The following is a 20205-nucleotide window of genomic DNA, read 5'->3' on the forward strand; positions in this document are numbered from 1 at the left end:
ACTGAAGCAATGTGGAGATCGCTCATCCAAGAGAACATTATGTGAATTATCTCATCATCAGTATACAGATCTTGGTAATATTCCCATGATGTCATCAAGACAGAATGACCACCGCAGGCTAAACTGCACCTGCAGCCAACCAGGAGTTTATAAAACACACAGGATAAAAAAAAAAAGTCAGAAGTTTCTGTGCACCACCCTTATAGCGGCACAGTTTTATATTTTTACTAATTAATTTAAAAAAAAGCAAGCAAAAGTTTAACTTTTTACCAAAGGGCAGATACTGCCCAGTTTTCTTATGGCGCTTTTCCACTGCATGGAACAGAACGGTTCGGCTCGCTTTTGTGCTTTTCCACTGCTGGTACCGCATGGTATGGTGTAGGAACGGTTCGGTACGGTACGGTGGCGCTTTTCCACTGCATGGAAGCAGACGGTACGGCTCTCAAAAACAGTACCACCTCGATTGTGGTTCGAAGAGGTACCATACCCGGTACCTTATCCCACAATCCTTTGCATGCAGTCACTACTAGCCACTGATTGGTCAGAGAATCCCACCCACCCCGTTGTTATCCCACCCACCTAACTTTAGTACTACTTTAGTGGAAAAGCAAACCATACCGTACCGTTCCAACACCATACCATGCGGTACCAGCAGTGGAAAAGTAAACCGATCCAAGCAGGGCCGAGTAGAGTCGAGCCGGTACTTGCAGTGGAAAAGTGCCATATGTTCCTTAAGTTTTATAAATGCCTCCCAGTGGGTTTGGAATGACCGAGATCTGTTATACTGATGGCCTTACCTGTTCTGGGAGACGAGTGTGGGATCTGAGCCCATTATACAACAGGTTATTACCCAAGAATAAAACAAAATGTGTTAAAACAGGAGGATGAATGACAATGATCTGAAAGAGGACCTGTCACCAAGGTTCTAGAAGACAAACCGAAAATCCCTTTACTCTTCAAAATGTGTCTCAGCTGATATATTAGCTGGGTTTCTACATATTATATACTTTATTGTATACTTTTTTTTTACATACATAGGAGTTTCAGGCAAACTGCAAATAATCTAATATTCTCAGTGCTATGTACTTGTGCTATATGCAATATTCTTCTATTAACCAGATGAGAATTTTGGGCCAAAGGCACATGCCCTAAAAAAAAAAAAAAAAAATTCAACAAAGGAGCTTGGACTTGTGCTGTACACAGAGCCGCTCTCCGGCTGTTATTGCTGGCAAAATCCTGCTCGTTATTTTGCAGCTGTGTTTGCAGCAGCTGATGTGTACAATAAAGCTTCTGCACAGTGTTAAAGTGGTTGTAAACCTCTAAAAGGAAAATTAACAAAGCATATCCCTATTAGGTACACTTGCCTCAATCCAAAGCACCTATCATGAATCTTGTCTGCTCTGTCATTACTCTTAGGTCACTTCTGACAGTCTATGCCAGTGATAGCAAACCATGGCACCCAGATGTTTTGGAACTACATTTCCCATGATGCTCAACCACACTGCATGATGCAAGAGCATTATGGGAAATGTAGTTCCAAAGCATCTGGGGTGCCAAGGTTTGCCATCACCGGTCTATGCCAACACCAGGTAATCCCAGGAGATGCCCCCCCCCTTCCAGCACAGCAGGTGATTAATAGCCTCAGATGTGCATGTTTCCCTATGGGATTGTGTAGAGGGAGGTGTGTCCTTTCCCTCCCACTTAGGCCTCTTGCACACGATACTCCTGTTTGAGCATCTCGCAGCTTGAAAAAGCTCAGTACAGATTTTTTTTTTTGTTCTGAGCTAAAATACAGCCCATTAATTGTAATGTACCTGTGCACACAGGTACATAAACAAGCGCTGTGCATTCTTCAGTAAGAACAAAATAGAAAAATCTGCATTTTTGGTCAGTAATTTAAGCCTCAATGCACACAAATAAGAACAAACACATAAAAAAATAAAAAATAAAAAAACGTCTGGAAAAAGTAGATGTTCAAACAGGAATTGTGTGTAAGAGGCCTTAGGCTGGCCATACATTATACAATTTTCCTTAGATTTACGTTCAACTATGTAGTACAAAGGCCTGCCTAATTGGATGCAATTGAAAGTGTTGTTTAGTTTTGACCTCATATTATATGGTTTTTGGTAAATCTAACAGAAAATTGCACAAGAAAACTGAAGATGTATGGCCAGCCTTAGGTCTCAAAATACACTCAGCTACCTGCTCTATGCTGTGCAGTGTTAGATCCCCACCCCGGCCCTGGCCTTCTGAAGTTTAGAAATGCTGTGTAAAATGTGTGCTTTAGGAGGCTATAGAGGAGAGAGAGCTGAAGATAAACAGGTACAACTTAATGTAGGAGGATTTGTTTAATCTCTGTGTATCACCCTGAGGCCTCCATGTTACGGATTCCGCTTGCTCAGTGGGGGATCGCTCCACTGATCCCTGCTAAGCAGGCGGATGACAGGTCCGTGTTCGATCACTGTGCAGAGTGGACACGGACACAGTCCCGCTCTCCTCTATGAGGTAATCTGATGGAAATGGACCACCTGTCCATTTCCATCCAATGGTAGCTTTCAAAACGGATGGAAAATAGGACCACCATCCATCTGTTTTTTGCGGGCAGAAGTGGATCGGATGGCGGCGGGTGTCAGCAGACACACCTGCTGCTCCATTGAGGAGACTATAGGGTCCGGTCAGGTCCGCCTGAAAAACCGACAGACGGACCTCATCAGAATGTGAAAGGGGCCTAAGGGCTTTTTCACACAGGCGGACCGTTCGGATCCGCCTGTCCGTTTTTTTTTTTGGCGGATCTGAACGCCCCCCCACCCCCATGCATCCCTATGGGGCGTCGGATGTCAGCGGAGACATGTCCGCTGACATCCGATCCGATCCGTCAAATCTGGACGGATGGAAACCCTATTTTCCATCCATCCAGAGGATCGGATGGGATCGGATGAGAACGGACCGACGGTTCCGATTCTCCCCATAGAGATGCATGGGGAACTGACAGCTGTCATCCTCCTGCTCAGCGGGGGATTCCTTTATTTTTTTGTGATCAAATAAAAAAATTAGCAAAAACAAAAAAAAAAAAAAAAAAACAGCTTTTTATTTATTTGTAAATAATGCTGCCATGCTTCAGGCTCGGGTCACACTATTGCGATGCGGGAAGGCTGCGAATTCGCAGCCTTTTCCTGCATCGCACACGCACCCCCGGCAGTTCACACTGCCATATGCGATACGCTGGGGGTGTCAATGTAATCTTAACGACACCCCCAGTTTGATCGCATATCGCAGTGCGATCGTGCAGTTCGCACAGGATGGGATCGCACAAGTGTGAACCGCTGTGCGATCCGATCCTGATGCGGCTGCAAAAATGCCTCCTGTGCGTGTTTGCACCGGGTGCAATGCGAATTTAGCCATACAAACTGTATGGCTAAACTCGCACCGCACAGCTGATCGCATGTAATGTCGGAGCAGTGCGCTCCGATATTACATGCGAACCCGGCACTCGCATCAGTGCGAACCGGGTCTCATACAAGAATCATAATTTTGGTGTCACTATAATTGGGACAGATTATAACCTAAAGTTTATACTTTTTAACTCTAGCAACACTAGTTTTCTTAAAATGAAGCCTGGTCAATGTAATTTTTTTTCTTTTTGTTTTGTTACATGTTTTTGTTTATGAAAATCAGTTTTGGAGGACAATCTAATAATCTTTTTTTTGCATAGAAAGTAATGAAAATCATGGACTGGTTGTGTCAAAAGGAAGCAGTAGACATTGAAAGTGCTTGAAAAAGTTTTTCTTTTTTAACTGGTGTGTCTGATTTGTTCCCTGGTGACAGGTCCTCTATGATATAATTAAATGGTGACAGGTCCTCTATGATATAATTAATACACATTTTTCTCTATAAAAACACAATATTTAGTTAACTGTAGGAAGAAGTCAACAATGAAATAAAAAGTAGATTTAGACATTAAAAACAAGTATTATATTCAAAAAAATCTGTAAGCAACAAATAAAAAAGCTTTAAAATACAGTTTAGTACAGTCAGAAAAACACTAAATAGACAATAAAGTGGTGAGTTTGGAAAAAAAAAAAGAACAAAACCTTTTCAGTTTAAAAAAAATAGTAATAATTTTCTATAGATATTACAGCAGTAGATGCAATAAATGATTATAGCTTTATATATAATTTTTAATAACAGCTTTGCTTTTCGTAGAAACTATATTTCAGGCAGAATGATAGGCTGGGGGACTGGAAGAGTTTGTGTTTTTTTTTTGATAAAGGATAATTCCAGCTAAAATTAGGAAAGGGGTATACAACCTCTGTCAGTGTTTTAGTGCTGTCTGGCACCCTGTTCTCTTCTAATCGTCCTGATTCTGTAATATCACTGGGAAGGAGGTAAGGGTGACCTCACCAACAGGTAGAAAGAGAACTAATCTAAACTTATACGAATCTCTACGTTTTTTTTAATGTCTCAATTCCTATCTGACCAACCACAATCGCTGGCACAAGAAGTAATAGGAAGATGAGAGGATCATGTCCTGCTTCACTCCAGCCATTGTTCCTTCGTAGTGAAATGCTAAAAGCTCCCTCATTCAAACCATTATTAACAGAACTTTTATGTAAGTGAATTAGTTTACAAAGATGAGTTCTGCTAGTAAGCAAAGGGGTTTAATCTAAAGGAGAACCATGGTGTATTTTTTAGTAAGAATACATTTTTAAGGTTTATTTCAAATTTTTGATGAGAAGCTCCCATTTTTATGCACTGGCAAAGCTCCAGACTAGGTTTTTCCATTTATCCAGAGAGTAGGACTGAAGCTGGTCATAGATGGATCGAAATTCGGCCAGTCTCTGCTGAACCGGATCAATCCATCCATGGCTGTTCCCATTTGAGAACAGTCGATCTAAGCAATTTTGCTTTGATCAGTGTTGGAGCCAATTGGCTGCAGCGCTGATCATTGTATTCTGACAGCGGGGGAGGCCCTGCTGTCAGAATACATCAGCGCAGTGGGGAGGATTCCCTCGTACACCTTGAATGTGTGGATGGGGGAATCCTTTGGCTTTTATGGACTAGCCTAACATCTCTGCCTAAAGTGTATTTTTACTTTTGCAGAGAAAGTCCCAATATAAGTTTGTTTTCTCTTCCCATTCACACAGCATATCTAAAAAAAAAATGATTTTAAAAATCTCTCTAGTTGTTTCTTTGGAACAGGTTTCTACATAAGGCCTCATTCATGTACACTGTGAACGAGCTGTTTGCTTATGTGGCTTGAGCCACCAGGTGCTACGTGCAGGCAGCCCATGTAAGTATATGGGGATAACAAGCAAACACAGGGGTGCACCGGCCTAGTGCATTATCCTTTGGAAGGTTTATTTAAAAGAAAAGTTTAAAAATACTCACAAACGAGTTCTTGATAAAAGCATATCATATGAGGTTCCTTGTATGATATGCTTTTATCAAGAACTCGTTTGTGAGTATTTTTTAACTTTTCTTTTAACCACTTGCCGACTGGTCACGTTGACCGTACTGCGACAAAGTGGCTCGTTCCCGTCCAGCGACGTAGACCTACGTCGGTGGACCCCTCCCCTTGTGGGCGGGGCGCGCGCGCCGCCGGGGGCTCGCTCCCACTGTTTTCAGTCACAGCGGGAGTCGGGCCAGGGGAGGAGAGGCAGTGATCACCGCCGCTCTTCCCCGATTGTCGAGGAATCAAGTCTGGAGATCCGCCCGCTTGTGTAAACAAAGTTTCATATAAAAAAAAAAGGGGAAAATATTGTTATTTTTTCAAAATTTACGCTCTTTTTTTGTTTATAGCGCAAAAAGTAAAAATCGCACAGGTGATCAAATACCACCAAAGAAAAGCTCTGTTTGTGGGGGAAAAAAAGGACATACATTTCGTTTGGGTACGGCGTCGCACAACCGCACAATTGTCAGTTAAAGTCGCACAGCGCCGAATCGCAAAAAGTGGCCTGGATGTAAGACAGCAAAATCCTCCGGTGGTAAAGTGGTTAAATAAACCATCCAAAGAATAATACACTAGGCCGGTGTGCCCCTGTGTTTGCTTGTTGTTTCCAGTGTTTCCAGACTTCCCTGGTCGTTCAAGGGGCAGCAAGGCCGTAGTGTTTTTCCTGGGTTGTCGTGTCCATAGCTCCAGAAACAGCTGCAAGATCTCAATAGAGGTGGACAAGAGACTACACCACTCTGAGCACAGGGAACTGGTGCTTTGCACCAAACTTTTAAGTATATGGGGAAGCAGCAGCTGCACAGACATATCCGCTTGTCCAAATTTGACAGGTGTGTCAGTGAGCAGCCCCGCTCTCCTTTAAAATTAGGATCAGCCATGGTGTCCATGAAGCTGCTGTGTCCCATACTTTTACATGGGCTGCCTGCACGCAACACCTGATGGCTCGAGCTACATACACAAATAGCCCATTCACAATGTATGGGCCAAAGCGCCCACGTCAATGAATCCTAAGGCTCTATAGGCAGTTTGCAGGAGTGCAATAACTTGGGAAACGCACATTTATTTTTTTTGCCAGCCTATTTTAGCCTAGCCTTTAAATAATAACTATAATTTCCATTCTGTGCCTCAATACACAGAAAAAGTAACAGACCGACCAATGTGTTCAAATAGGGTACAGTGTGGCTCCCTGTGGGTCGAAGAGCATGGATCTTGCAGGAGTGAGAAAGGGTGTGTAAAAAACTTTGGGGTTGCTTGAGAGTAATTTTAGGGGTACACAAAAGTATAGTAACCCTTAAACATAAATTAATAAGATTTGGTTACTTTAATTCGCTCACACATACAGATCGTAAAAAATTAAAGTTTATTCCCTTTAACTGGATCACTTTTGTAAATTTGCACATGAAGTAAATTCTCCTCCCCCTGCATATTGGCTGGATCAAAGATATTAACTAATTTGCCACCTTTTAAAAATTTTATAAGCACGCTTGTGTTTTAGGTTAAGTGGCCCTTTAAGAGGAATTATATAATCCTGTCTCATTACTATGATGTGCTCTTCATTATGACAAATATAATGGCCTTATAATTATACAGCTATGTGACAAAGTACAAGCCCTAGTTATACAAGCCACCCATCAGGTGATTGGAGACGACTGGCTACCTGTTATGGGACAGCAGAGATAAAATGTAACACCGATACTTTATGTCAGACAGGTATAATTATAGGAACAGCAAAGGATTATTACAAGGATACCTACGTTGTTCAGCAGGTGCTGCATTGGCCTTCAGAGCAAGTTTCTGGCGGGACAGCAGCTCCTTCTCCTCCTGCATCTGCTGCTGCTCCTGTTCCAGTTCCTGCAATCTGTTACCTGTACTTTGTAGATCCTGCTCCAGATGCCGGATAAGATCATTTTTCTCCTGCATCTGTTTCTCAAGAAAGACTCTCTCGTCTGTGTATCCATCGAGGAGGCCTGGAGGAGGACATAGAGTCCTGTTAGAAAAGGATTGGCTGCATAGGGACAGTACAAAGTCATATAATAAATTCCTTTTCTTAGGGCAGTGTTTCTCAACCTTATTTCAGTCAAGGAACCCTCTAAAATTATGGAAGTCTTGGGGCACCATTCTAAATGGTAAAAAAACTTTTCTAATAGTTTTACATAATACATCAATATCCACATGCACATAGGACATCCAATGTTAGAGGTGATTTATTCTTCCAAATCCAATACACAGTGGTACTGACTAGTATTCCAATGTTTCTCTTCTCCTTCAATATTTCTCCATCACTCAACTAATGTGACCCCAGCGCTGACAGAGAGGGGCAGGAGAGGGTCATTGGTTGTTAGAACGCTGGCAGCTAGAAGGTCGTAATGGTACACAATGAAAACCTGTGGCTTTGTGTAACTAAAAGGCAGGCTTTATCCATCTGCTGGCTTGTATAAAATTTTGGGGCAATTTTTAGGCATTTTTCCAGGGCACCCCTGAATACACCTCAAGGCACCCCAGTGTGCCTAGGAACCCTGGTTAAAAAAGGCTGTCTTAGTGCATATAAAGTGTATATAGATTTCTAAGCAATAACATGCCTGGGGGAGCCTGTCAAGAATAAAAACTGAGGACCTACCATTGGTGACTTGTTTTCTGAAGCACAAGCTCCAGGCTTATCCCCCTCATTTAATTTCACAACTCAAAGTCCACATGAACATTCTGTTTAAATTATATAAATACATTCCTGATACCGTATATACTCGAGTATAAGCCGAGGCCCCCACTTTTACCACAAAAGGATGGGAAAAATGATTGACTCGAGTATAAGCCTAGGGTGAGAATGCAGGGTGGCGGGCATGGTACAGGAAAATGCAGGGTGGCAGGCATGGTACAGGAGAATGCAGGGTGGCTGGCATGGTACAGGAGAATGCAGGGTGGCTGGCATGGTACAGGAGAATGCAGGGTGGCTGGCATTGTACAGGAGAATGCAGGGTGGCTGGCATGGTACAGGAGAATGCAGGGTGGCAGGCATGGTACAGGAGAATGCAGGGTGGCAGGCATGGTACAGGAGAATGCAGGGTGGCAGGCATGGTACAGGAGAATGCAGGGTGGCAGGCATGGTACAGGAGAATGCAGGGTGGCAGGCATGGTACAGGAGAATGCAGGGTGGCAGGCATGGTACAGGAGAATGCAGGGTGGCAGGCATGGTACAGGAGAATGCAGTGTGGCTGGCATGTACAGGAGAATTCAGGGTGGCAAACATGGTACAAGAGGATGCGGGGTTGCGGGCATACTAGTGCGGCTGTGTTTCACTTACCTGTTCCAGAGGCGCCTTCATTTTAAAAATGGCGCCGCCCGGCGCCGACATGTCATTGCGCATGCGCCGCTCGGGAAAGCTGGTATACATTCGGCTATTCCCGGCCTGTCCCGAGCGGCGGGCGCGTGCGCGGTGACATGTATACGCCGGGCGGCGCCATTTTAAATCTTAACCACGTCGGAGCGGCCGGGAACTTTTTTTTTTTTTGTTGACTCGAGTATAAGCCGAGGGGGTGTTTTCAGCGCAAAAAAATGTGCTGAAAAACTCGGCTTATACTCTAGTATATACGGTACATTAAACCAAAAAAGGTGTACAAAGACTAAGTTTATTTTCTTTAGAAAGTAGAAAAGCCTGTCCCCTGCCAACATGCTGTGGAGAAGGACCCTTGCTGTCTGCGTGGAAGCAGTGGTGCCTCTGCGGAGGTTCCTTAGCCCCTCCTCTCTGTTGAGCCAGAGCTAGAACTCCCCAATCAGCAGGAAGCATGAGCATTTAAGCAAACTAAATATAATTTGGGTGAAGGTTTACCTTTGTTTTAAAGTGGCTGTAAAGCCTGGACATGTTTTATCCTAATACATTACCTGCATTAAGGTAAAAAATGTCCTTCTATTTGTATCACCCCCCTCACCCCTTTATACTTTTCCAAGCCCTTTCTCAATCCAGCGCTGTGCCCATCTGAATGCCTCTCTCCTCTATCTTTGCTCACAGAAGCAGCAGCGGGAGCCAATGGTTCGTGCTGCTGTCAATCAAATTCTGTGAGCAGAGAGCAGGGCCGAGCTGTGCTGTTCATGTCTATGGGCGCAGGCAGCAAAGCTTGGAAACGAGTCTGCAGGAAGGCCCCCATAGGGGTACACTGTGAAGAGGAGGAGTGGACAGCGCTGGTGAGGGGGCCCAAGAAGATGAGTTTCAGGGCAGCACTGTGCAAAATCAGGTAAAACTAATTTAAGTTTTTTTTTTTTCGATTTTTATATTTTTATATAGAGTAGTTATGCCTCCAATATTTTTATCATTTCACAATATAACAAAATATCCTTGAAATGTGAGAGCTCACTGGGGGACAATAATGGTATATTTTACACCAGTGAACTCTCACATTTGAAGAATATTTTGTTATATTATGAAATAATTAAAGTGGAACATCAATTTTTCATTAACAAAATTTTTTTTTTTTATTTGTATCAAAAATCAAAGAAGATCAAGAAACATTTAAAACTATTCTCAACATGACTTTGGTATCCATTCCTTAAATACTTATCTAGGGTTACTATTTATAAGGCCTGTAATACGTGTACTGTATGTAATATTAGTAAAGTATAATATTTGTACCAAAGTTTGCAATATACCAACCAATATTTGCATCAACGTCATAAATATTTAACAAAAGTGAAGATGGAATAACTTCATGTTCATTAATGACAATGCAACAACTGTCAGGATCGCAATGAGAACGCAACAACTGTCAGGATCGCAATGAGAATGCAACAACTGTCAGGATCACAATGAGAACGCAACAACTGTCAAGATCGCAATGAGAACGCAACAACTGTCAGGATCGCAATGAGAACGCAACAACTGTCAGGATCACAATGAGAACGCAACAACTGTCAGGATCGCAATGAGAACGCAACAACTGTCAGGATCGCAATGAGAATGCAACAACTGTCAGGATCACAATGAGAACGCAACAACTGTCAGGATCACAATGAGAGCGCAACAACTGTCAGGATCACAATGAGAACGCAACAACTGTCAAGATCGCAATGAGAACGCAACAACTGTCAGGATCGCAATGAGAATGCAACAACTGTCAAGATCACAATGAGAGCGCAACAACTGTCAAGATCGCAATGAGAACGCAACAACTGTCAGGATCACAATGAGAACGCAACAACTGTCAAGATCGCAATGAGAATGCAACAACTGTCAGGATCGCAATGAGAACGCAACAACTGTCAGGATCGCAAGCAACCATGCGCACAAAAAGACGACAACTGTGACAATGTCACTTCATATTTCCCCCAAAGTTTCTCTTTACTGTAAGGGTCCTTTCACAAGGGCTTCCCACCCGGGCGGACTCCGTTTTGCTCAGCGGGGATTGATCCGCTGATCCCCACTGAACAGGCAGATGACAGCTCCGTCTCCACTCACTGTACAAAGATGGACCTGTCAGATCCCCGTTCTCCTCTATAGGAGATTGGATGAAAACGGACCCCCTGTTCGTTTTCATCCGATTTGATCCTCCAGACAGATGGAAAATAGGGTTTCCATCAGTCTGGATTTCACGGACAGGATCGGATCAGATAGCAGCGGATGTGAGAGACATGTCACCGCTGACATCCTCTGTTCCATAGGGCTGCATGGAGCGTCCGATCAGATCCGCCTGAAAAACTAACAGCTGGAGGGAGATCCTACGGGTACAACAGAGCTGCTGATCGTCCCCTCCACTGCATAGTGAACTGACAGCCAGGGCCCAGTCGCAAGTGCGACTGCCATGACCCTGGTAGTTCCGCTGTTGAGTAAATGTATTCGGGCCTGTTCACACTAGAATGTGATGTGGAAAACCCACGTTCCGTGCTGGTTTCCGGTACCGCATGCCCTTCCAATCTGCAGCTGGTGTCAGTGCAAAGTCAACGCCACCCCAAACGCAGTGTGTTTGCCCACACTGGATGGCATGGTACATTAGTACCATGCAATCTTGTTGCAATGTTTCCAAAAGTAGCACATGCACTACTTTTGGTTTAGTGCGATTTCAGCCCGTTCAAAATGATCATTCCCCCAACTTTGAATCTTCTCATCGCTGCGGTCAAAAATGAACGTCGATGTGACCCCACTAGTTATTCTACGATCAAACAAATGTTCCTGAAACAAAAGTTTTCAAACAAAGTGCTTCCAGCGTATGTCCAGCCCTAGTAGGCCTTCAGTATAATGGTGAAATAGACTTGCAGTAACCCTTTAATATACACATACATGGATATAAAAGCGGAATATTTGTGGTGCAGGGTGGAGGCAGAACGGTGTACAATGACTGGCCAGTGATTAAAAACACGCTCCCTACACGGTTTCACAACGCTAAGACCCACTATGTACATAGCTGGCACTTACAATTGCTATGAGACTGGGGATTACAAACATTATCACTGCGACACATCTCATTAAACCTCAAGAGGACAACATGAAGAAAATTCCTTTTTTGGACATGCGATTACCACCCCGGACCTATCAGTTATTAATAGTAAAACTCACATAAATATTGACTGAGCAAGTCTGTACAGGTTTACAGCATTGTCTGCGCATTCCAGCTGTCATCTCCGCTCATCTGAAGGATTCTTACACCTGCCACTACAATCCCCACCATAGAAACACTGTTTCCACAATAAGTAGATCCCAGGGAGGATCTTCTGTGCCTCTGTTTATGGAGGAAGCTGCAGCACAATTTTCACAACATGCTAATGACTGATAATACACACAGCCCTGAAGGGAATGTTATAGGGCTTTACTAACTGCAGAAACTATTCATATTATACAACCCTTAACCACTTAAGCCCCGGAAGATTTTACCCCCTTCCTGACCAGGGGTTTTTTTGCGATTCAGCACTGCGTGATTTTAACGGACAATTGCGCGGTCGTGCGACGCTGTACCTAAACAAATTTGATGTCCTTTTTTCCCCACAAACAGAGCTTTCTTTTGGTGGTATTTGATCACCTGTGCGATTTTTTTGATCATGCGCTATAAACAAAAAAAGAGCGTAAATTTTGCAAAAATAACAATATTTTTCACATTTTTTTATATGAAATTCCCCACCAAGAAAAATGTAAAAATCAAAATTTTTTAACATTTTCGGCCAATTTGTTTTATGATACAAATGATCATAAAACATATATGATACATATTTATGTATCATTTATGATACATATATGATACATATATGTTTGGTAAAAAAAAAAAATCACAAAAAGCGTATTTTGATTGGTTTGCGCAAAAGTTATTGCGTTTACTAACAAAGGGAAAGATTTTTGTCATTTTTGGTGTTTTTTTTTTTTTTTTTACGAGTAATGGCGGCAATCTGCAATTTTTTTTTTTTGCGGGACTGCGACATTGCGGCGGACAGATCGGACCCTTGACTGACATTTTTGACACTTTTGGGGTTACCAGTGACATTACTACAGTAATCAGTGCTATACATATGCACTGTTACTGCAAAAATGACACTGGCAGGGAAGGGGTTAACAGTATTGGAGAGGGAGGGGTAAAGTGTGTCCTAGGGGCGTGTTTCTAACTGTGATGGGACATGGCTACTACTCTAAAAACAGATCAACGGTTCTACATAGTAGAACCGTCTGATCTCCATTTTTACACAGGGAAGAATGACTTCTGTCAGCCGCCTGCCTTTCTCCCTTCCTGGCGAACGATCGCGAGTGACCGGCGGACATCGGGTCCGCCGGTCACACGCACGTACTTGTTAGGGAACGAGCCGGGGCGGGCGCGCGCTCCCCGCTATTGGCTCACAAGCCAGTGACAGGCTAGTGACGTACCGGTACGTCACTTTGCCTGGCCGGGGCTGACCGCCGCAGTATATCTACTTGCGGCGGCCGGCAAGTGGTTAAAGGGACACTAAACTATATTCATATCCTCCCAAAATCCATTCACATCTGCTACTTAAAGAGGATCTTCACCCTAGAAACAAAAAATATTATTCAATTGACCCCCAGGCCTTTTCTGGCACTTTTTGTTTACATGTAACAATCAGTATTTTTTGCTAGAAAATATCTTAGAACCCCCAAACATTATAAATATTTTTTCCACTTAAAGGGGTTGTAAAGTCAGAAGGTCTGTTATCTTAATGCATTCTATGCATTACGATAAAAAGCTCTCTGTGTGCAGCAGCCCCACTAATACTTACCTGAGCCCCCTCTCTATCCAGCGATGTCCATGAGTGCCTCGGTCCTTCGGGACTCTCTCTCCTGTTTGGCTGAGACCCAGCAGCGGCGCTATTAGCACCTGCTGCTGTCAAACCGAGTTAGCTAATCAGGAAACAGAGGGGCGGGCCGAAGGGCAGCTCCATGTCTGAATGGACACACAGAGCTGCAGCTCGGCTCTGGTGTCCCTATAGCAAGCTGCTTGTTGTGGGGGCACTCAACAGGAGGGAGGGGCCAGGAGCTACAGCCAAGGACCTGAGAAGAGGAGGATCATGGCTGCTGTATGCAAAACCAACTTTACTGAGGAGGTAAGTATAACATGTTTGTTATTTTAATAGAAAAAAAAAACAAGACTTTAAGGACCAGCCTTTTTTCTGACACTTGTTGTTTACAAGTTTAAATTAGTATTTTTTGCTAGAAAATTAGTTCGAACCCCCAAACATTATATATATTTTTTAGCAGTGACCCTAGAGAATAAAATGGTGGTCGTTGCAATATTTTATGTCATACTTTATTTGTGTAGTGGTGTTTCAAATGCAATTTTTTTTTAAAACAAATACACTTTCATGAATTAAAAAAAAAAAAAAAAACTGTGAAGTTAGCCCAATTTTTTGTATAATAAAGATGATGTCACGCCGAGTAAATGGATACCTAACATGTCATGCTTCAAAATTTACATGCTTGTGGAATGGCGACAAACTACGGTATTTAAAAATCTCCATAGGCGACAATTTCCATTTTATTTACAGGCTGTATAGCGGTACAGAGAAAGTCTAGTGCTAGAATTATTGCTCTTGCTCTAACAATTGCGGCGATACCTCACATGTGTGGTTTGAACACTGTTTACATATGTGGGTGCGACTTATGTATACGTTCTCTTCTGCGCGTGAGCTCAGAGGGACAGGGTGCTTTTGGTTCTTATTCATTTTACTTTTTATTTTTACACTGTCCCTTTAATTTTTTTTTTTTTAATTACTTTTATTCCTATTACAGGGAATGTAAACATCCCTCGTCATAGAAATAAGCATGACAGGGCCACTTTATTGCGAGATCTGGGGTCAAAAACAGTAGTTTTTCAAACGCACTTTTTTGGGGAAAAGGTACACTTTTTTAATTTTAATGCAAAAAAAACTCAATACATAATCCAATTATTTGGTAAAATATAAAAGATGATGTTATGCAAAATAAATAAATATCAAACATGTCCCGCCTCAAATTTGCGCACGTCCGTGCAATGCAAACAAACGTTTAAAACGAGATTTACATAGATCAGTGTGATCAAATGCTTTGTATTTTTGAAAATGACACCTTTTACATCTGGGTAAACTGGAAATTATGTCAGGTCATCGCTTCCAGGTTACTATATCATAGAGCCCAACAAAGCCAATCTGTTTTTTCTTCAGGTCTGTGATCAGCAGGTGGAAGCGCCAGCTGGTCGATTGGGACTCCCAGTGGGACAGGAGATTCCAGTAAAACCTCAAAAGGCAGTGGGAGGGGGGGGATGTCCTATCCCGCTGCTTGTAAAAGCAATCCAGCGTCTAGTTAGCTGCTAGGATTGCTTTTACAAAAATGCCGGCAGTCGACTCTAAAAAATAGCAGCTGCAGGCATCATCCCAGTATAACCACTTGAAGTCAGAATTCTATGCATTAAAGCGTAACTCCGCTTTTGCTGAGGAAAAAAAAACCATTCCCCTCTGGGTGATCTATGTACATTGCAAGGATTATAACAAACCCTTGTTGCAGATTATTACCTTTTGTTATTCTGAAGAAATCACTGATTGTTCCTCTGTGCCCCAGCGATAAGTGAGTCTAATGGGAGTGGTTTCAGAATTATCCATCAGCCGTGCACCTGCAGATCTCCATTGAGGAAAATTGCTGGGCCTGCATCTCTTTAGACATGTTCCTATTGGGAGTATCTCACCAAAAAATACATTTTTGTTGCAGGGGATGCCAGAAATCTGACTTGTATCTTAGGCAGACTTCCGGGAAAAATAGGTAGGCCAATCCCACAAGCAGTAAAAGATGTTTCTGGGGAGTGGTCAGTATACATTCTGTGTACAGAACACCTCCAGGTAGCAATATTGCATTGCATTTTTAGAAAATTACAGCGGCTGCAGAATAAAAAGGAAAGGTAATGTTGAATAACATTCAATTACAATAGGACTTGAGTCGCAGTTGTATACGCTATTATTTTTCCTTTATTTGATATTTTTTCCCCCATGAAAGTGGAGTTACCCTTTAAAGTAAAAAATCTTCTGTGCCCCCCCCCCCCCTTATACTTACCTGAGCCCAATCATGATCCAGCAACATACATGAGAGCAGTGGCTCCTCTCTGCTCTCTCTTCTCACAGGGAAGATTTATAGCAATTGGAGTAATTGGCTCCCTCTGCTGTCAATCAAGTTATGTGACGGGGGAGGAAGGGGGGTGAGAAAGCTACCCTGTCTGTGTCAATAGACGCAGACATGGCGGCTCGGAGGCGAGCCTGTAGGAGTGTCCCCGTAGAAAGCAGATTTCTATGGGAACACCCACTGAAGAGGAGGAGCATCATTGGGGGACCCCAGAAGAGGATAAGGGCTGGTCTGTGCACAGTGCATGCACGTAGAAAATGTCTATTATTTTTAATACAAAAAAAAAAAAAAAAAAATCAAAGCCTATAACTTTATTGATTTATACTTGAATAGAATGTTTTTTAAAACCAGAGCTGGAGTCACTTTAAAGGGTAACTCCACTTCCGTGGGGGAAAGAAAATAGCAAACAAAGAAAAAACATTATGGTGTATACAATTGCGAAACAAATCATATTGTAATTCAATGTTATAAAAAAATTACCTTTCCTTTTCAATCTGCAGCTGTTGTAATTTTCCAGAAATACAATATGGCTACCTGGAGCTGTTCTATACACAGAATGTATACTGACCACACCCCCAGAAACATAATTTCCTGCTTGTGTGATTGGCTCACCAATTTTCCCAGAAGTCTGCCAAGATACAAGTCAGATTTCTGGCATCCCCTGCAACACAAATGTCATTTTTGGTGAGATATTCCCAATAGGAACACGTCTAAAGGGATGCAGGCCCAGCAGATTTCCTCATTAGATCCCTGCCGCTGCCACAGCTGATAGATAATTATAAAACCACTCCCATTTGACCCACTCAGCACAGAGGAACAAACAATGATTTCTTCACAATAACAAAAGGTGGGAATCTTCAACAAAGTTTGTTACAATCCTTGTAATGTACAGAGATCACCCAGAGGGGAACGTTTTTTTCTCAACAAAAGTGGAGTTACGCTTGAAGAAATGAGAGGTCATCAGACCATTTTGCCAGTTTCCACCTAAATCAGAACATGGTGTCTCTGGGAGGCCCCAACCTCACTGGAGAGCCACCGTCTGCCCCGAATCCAGCGGTTACCACAAAGCAGAACTAGCAGCACCTGTGAGGTGTGCTCATCTCATGCCCTCTCACATGAACAGGAGTACTTAGCCGGGCAGAAATTCCCATTCATAGAGGGGCTGACCAATCTTGGTGCTTGCTTGAGGGTGGATTTTACATTTTATTGAATTCTTTCTAAAACAATCTTAGATATTTTCTAACTTTACAACAATCATTACAGTTTGTGCAGCATTTCGAACAGTGCAAGATTGCTCTTTATTTACGTCTATGACTTAGCTATAAATCACTGAAGGGAAGTGTTTTGTAGCAGCGAACAAGAAAAAATTATGTAGCAGTTAGTGCCGGTTCACACTACTGCGGGTGCGCTGATCGCATGTAATATCAGAGCGAACTGCTCCTTCATTACATGCAATTTCCTGTGCGGATGCCAATTCAGCCATACACTTTGTATGGCTGAAATTCGCACTGCACCCGCACAAAAGACGCACAGGATCGGATCGCACAGTGGTTCACACTTGTGCGATCCGATCCTGTGTGAACTGTCAGATCGCACTGCGATATGCGATCAAACTAGGGGTGTCGTTAACATTTATTTGACACCCCCTGCGTATTGCATATGGCAGTGTGAACTGCCTCTTGTGCGGATGCGATGCGGGAACACGCTGCGAATTCACAGCCTTCCCGCATCGCACAAGTGTGAACTGGCACTTAGACCTATAGCTCCGAAAAAATCCCTTCTTTGTCAATTAGCCAGCAACTATATTATTTACGTTTCTGGTGAGAAAATGCCATGAATTGTTGACATTAATGACCCAAGGCTGCGATGAATCACTGCCAGCGGGATATGGTCTTTAGGGCTCATTCATACGTGCCGCTATATTGTTGCCCCTCTGAAAAATGATCTGGGTTGGATTGCTTTTAAAGGTGTTTTTCATAGGTGGCGAGGAGGCGAGGACCCTCGAAATGCAAACCTACCATGCTGCAAACACATGCATTGCACACAGTTGCAGGAGAGTTTTGCCGTAGCCTCATTCACTTGAATAGGTTGCATTTAGCAATACGACGTCATTTATATTTTGTCATGGCATACAGTGGGGAAAATATTTATTTGAACAGATTATTATCCAAAAATCCAGAAAAAAACATGATACAAATGTTATAAATTGAGTAAAATAAGTATTTATCCCCTACCAACGAACAATAATTCTGGCTCCCACAGACTGGCTACATGTGGTACACAGATTAGTTCTGTCAATTTAAGAAGGTGCTTCTAATGGCAACTCGTTATGTGTATAAAAGACACCTGTTCACAGAATATCTTTTATCCATTCAAACCTTACCATCATGGGCAAGACCAAAGAGCTGTAAAAGGATGTCAGGGACAAGATTGTAGCCCTGCACAAGGCTAGGATGGGTTACAAGACCATCAGTAAGAAGCTTGGTGAGAAGGAGACAACTGTTGGAGTAATTATTCACAAATGGAAGAAATACAAAATAACCATCAATCGCCCTCGGTCTGGAGCTCCCTTTCGCCTCATGGGGTAAGGATGGTCATGAGAAAAGTGAGGGATAAGCCCAGAACTTCGTAGGAGGAGCTTGTGAATGATCTTAAGGTACTTGGCACCACATTCACCAAATAAACCATTGGTAGCACAATACGTTGCCATGGATTGGAATCCTGCAGAGCCCGCAAGGTCTCCTCAAGAAGGCACATGTACAGGCAAGTCTGAAGTTTGCCAATGAACATCTAAATGATTAGGAGAAGGACTGTGGTCAGATGAGACCAAAATTGGACTCTTTGGCATTAACTTGATTCGCCATGTTTGGAGGAAGAAAAATGCCCCTAAGAACACCATCCCTACAGTCAAGCACGGAGGTGGAAACATTATGATTTGAGGCTGTTTCTCTGCTAAAGGTACAGGCCAATTTTGCCGCATTGAGAGGCCAATGGATGGGGCCATGTAGTGTTAAATCTTGGATGAGAACCTTCTTCCCTCAGCCAGAACACAGAAGATGGGGCGTGGATAGGTCTTCCAGCATGATAAAGACCTCAAACATACCACCAAGGCAACAAAGAAGTGGCTCAAGAAAAGGCACATTAAGGTTGTGGAGTGGCCTAGTCTCCAGACCCTAATCCTATAGAAAATGTATGGAGGGAGCTCAAACTTCAAGTTGCCAAGCGACAACCAAGAAAGCTTAAGGATTTAGAGAAGCTCTGTAAAGTAGAGTGGACCAAAATCCCTCCTGAGATGTATGCAAACCTGGTAACTAAGAAACGTCTTACCTCTGTGCTTGCCAGCAAAGGTTTCTTCACCAAGTACTAAGTCATGTTTTGTTTGGGAATCAAATACTTATTTTACTCCCTGAACTGCAGCTCAATTTATAACATTTGCATCATGTGTTTTTTCTGGATTCTTGGTTGATATTCTGTCTCTATCATTTAAAATACACCTATGATAAAAAAAATGATAGACCCTTCATTACTTTTTAGGTGGGCAAACTTACAAAATCTGCAAGGGATCAAAAAAATATTTTCCCCACTGTATGTACAGCCCTGAGCAGCTCTATTTGTAAGTTTAGGGGGGAAATCAAGGGGGTAGAAAAATTGTGGCTCAACTGCCTGCTTTTAACGCTGCCTGTCTGCCTGTGCTAATGAGCCCTAAATGTCACTCTAAAGATATTTGCCAGCACACCATGGATCTTCAAGTTGAGTCCAAAGTTTTTTTTATTGAAGTATGATCACATCTAGGGATGCACCGAATAATCGGCGGCCGAACATTATTCGGCCGAAAATAGAAAAAATAGCACTTTCGGTGTTCGGCCGAATAAGTCAAAAGGCCGAATAATTTTGTGCCGAATAATAGGGCTGAACGATAGTCGATATGATATCGACTATCGTTCTGTGGCCGTAGGCGATATTCATATCGCCGAGGTCACGATATTTACAGGGGGAAGGGACTCGGAGGAGGACAGGAGGACTCACAGACTTCCGTGTTAGGCAGGGGAAGCCGGGACACTTCAGCGGTGAGCATACATACATTACTCACTCGTGCACTGCAGCCCGCCCCACACATTCAGTGAGTCTTACTCTCCTCCCTAGTTTTTTCAATGGCACATTCAGGAAGCCAATCACGCCGTGATTAGCTGCACAG

At 42.9% G+C, this 20205-nt stretch overlaps 1 protein-coding gene across 1 annotated transcript in view; it reads right to left on the reverse strand.

Moving 5' to 3' along the window:
• Positions 1–20205, reverse strand: part of AKAP9 (A-kinase anchoring protein 9) — a gene marked incomplete at its 5' end in the record, with an annotated part of 407878 nt that overhangs the window by 84510 nt on the left and 303163 nt on the right. The window contains 1 exon segment of the mRNA XM_082257825.1: positions 7204–7416. Coding sequence (XP_082113951.1) covers positions 7204–7416 — 213 coding nt within the window.

The sequence above is a fragment of the Pelophylax lessonae genome (assembly GCF_965119305.1).
Source record: "Pelophylax lessonae genome assembly, chromosome: 5".
Taxonomy (NCBI): Eukaryota; Metazoa; Chordata; class Amphibia; order Anura; family Ranidae; genus Pelophylax; species Pelophylax lessonae.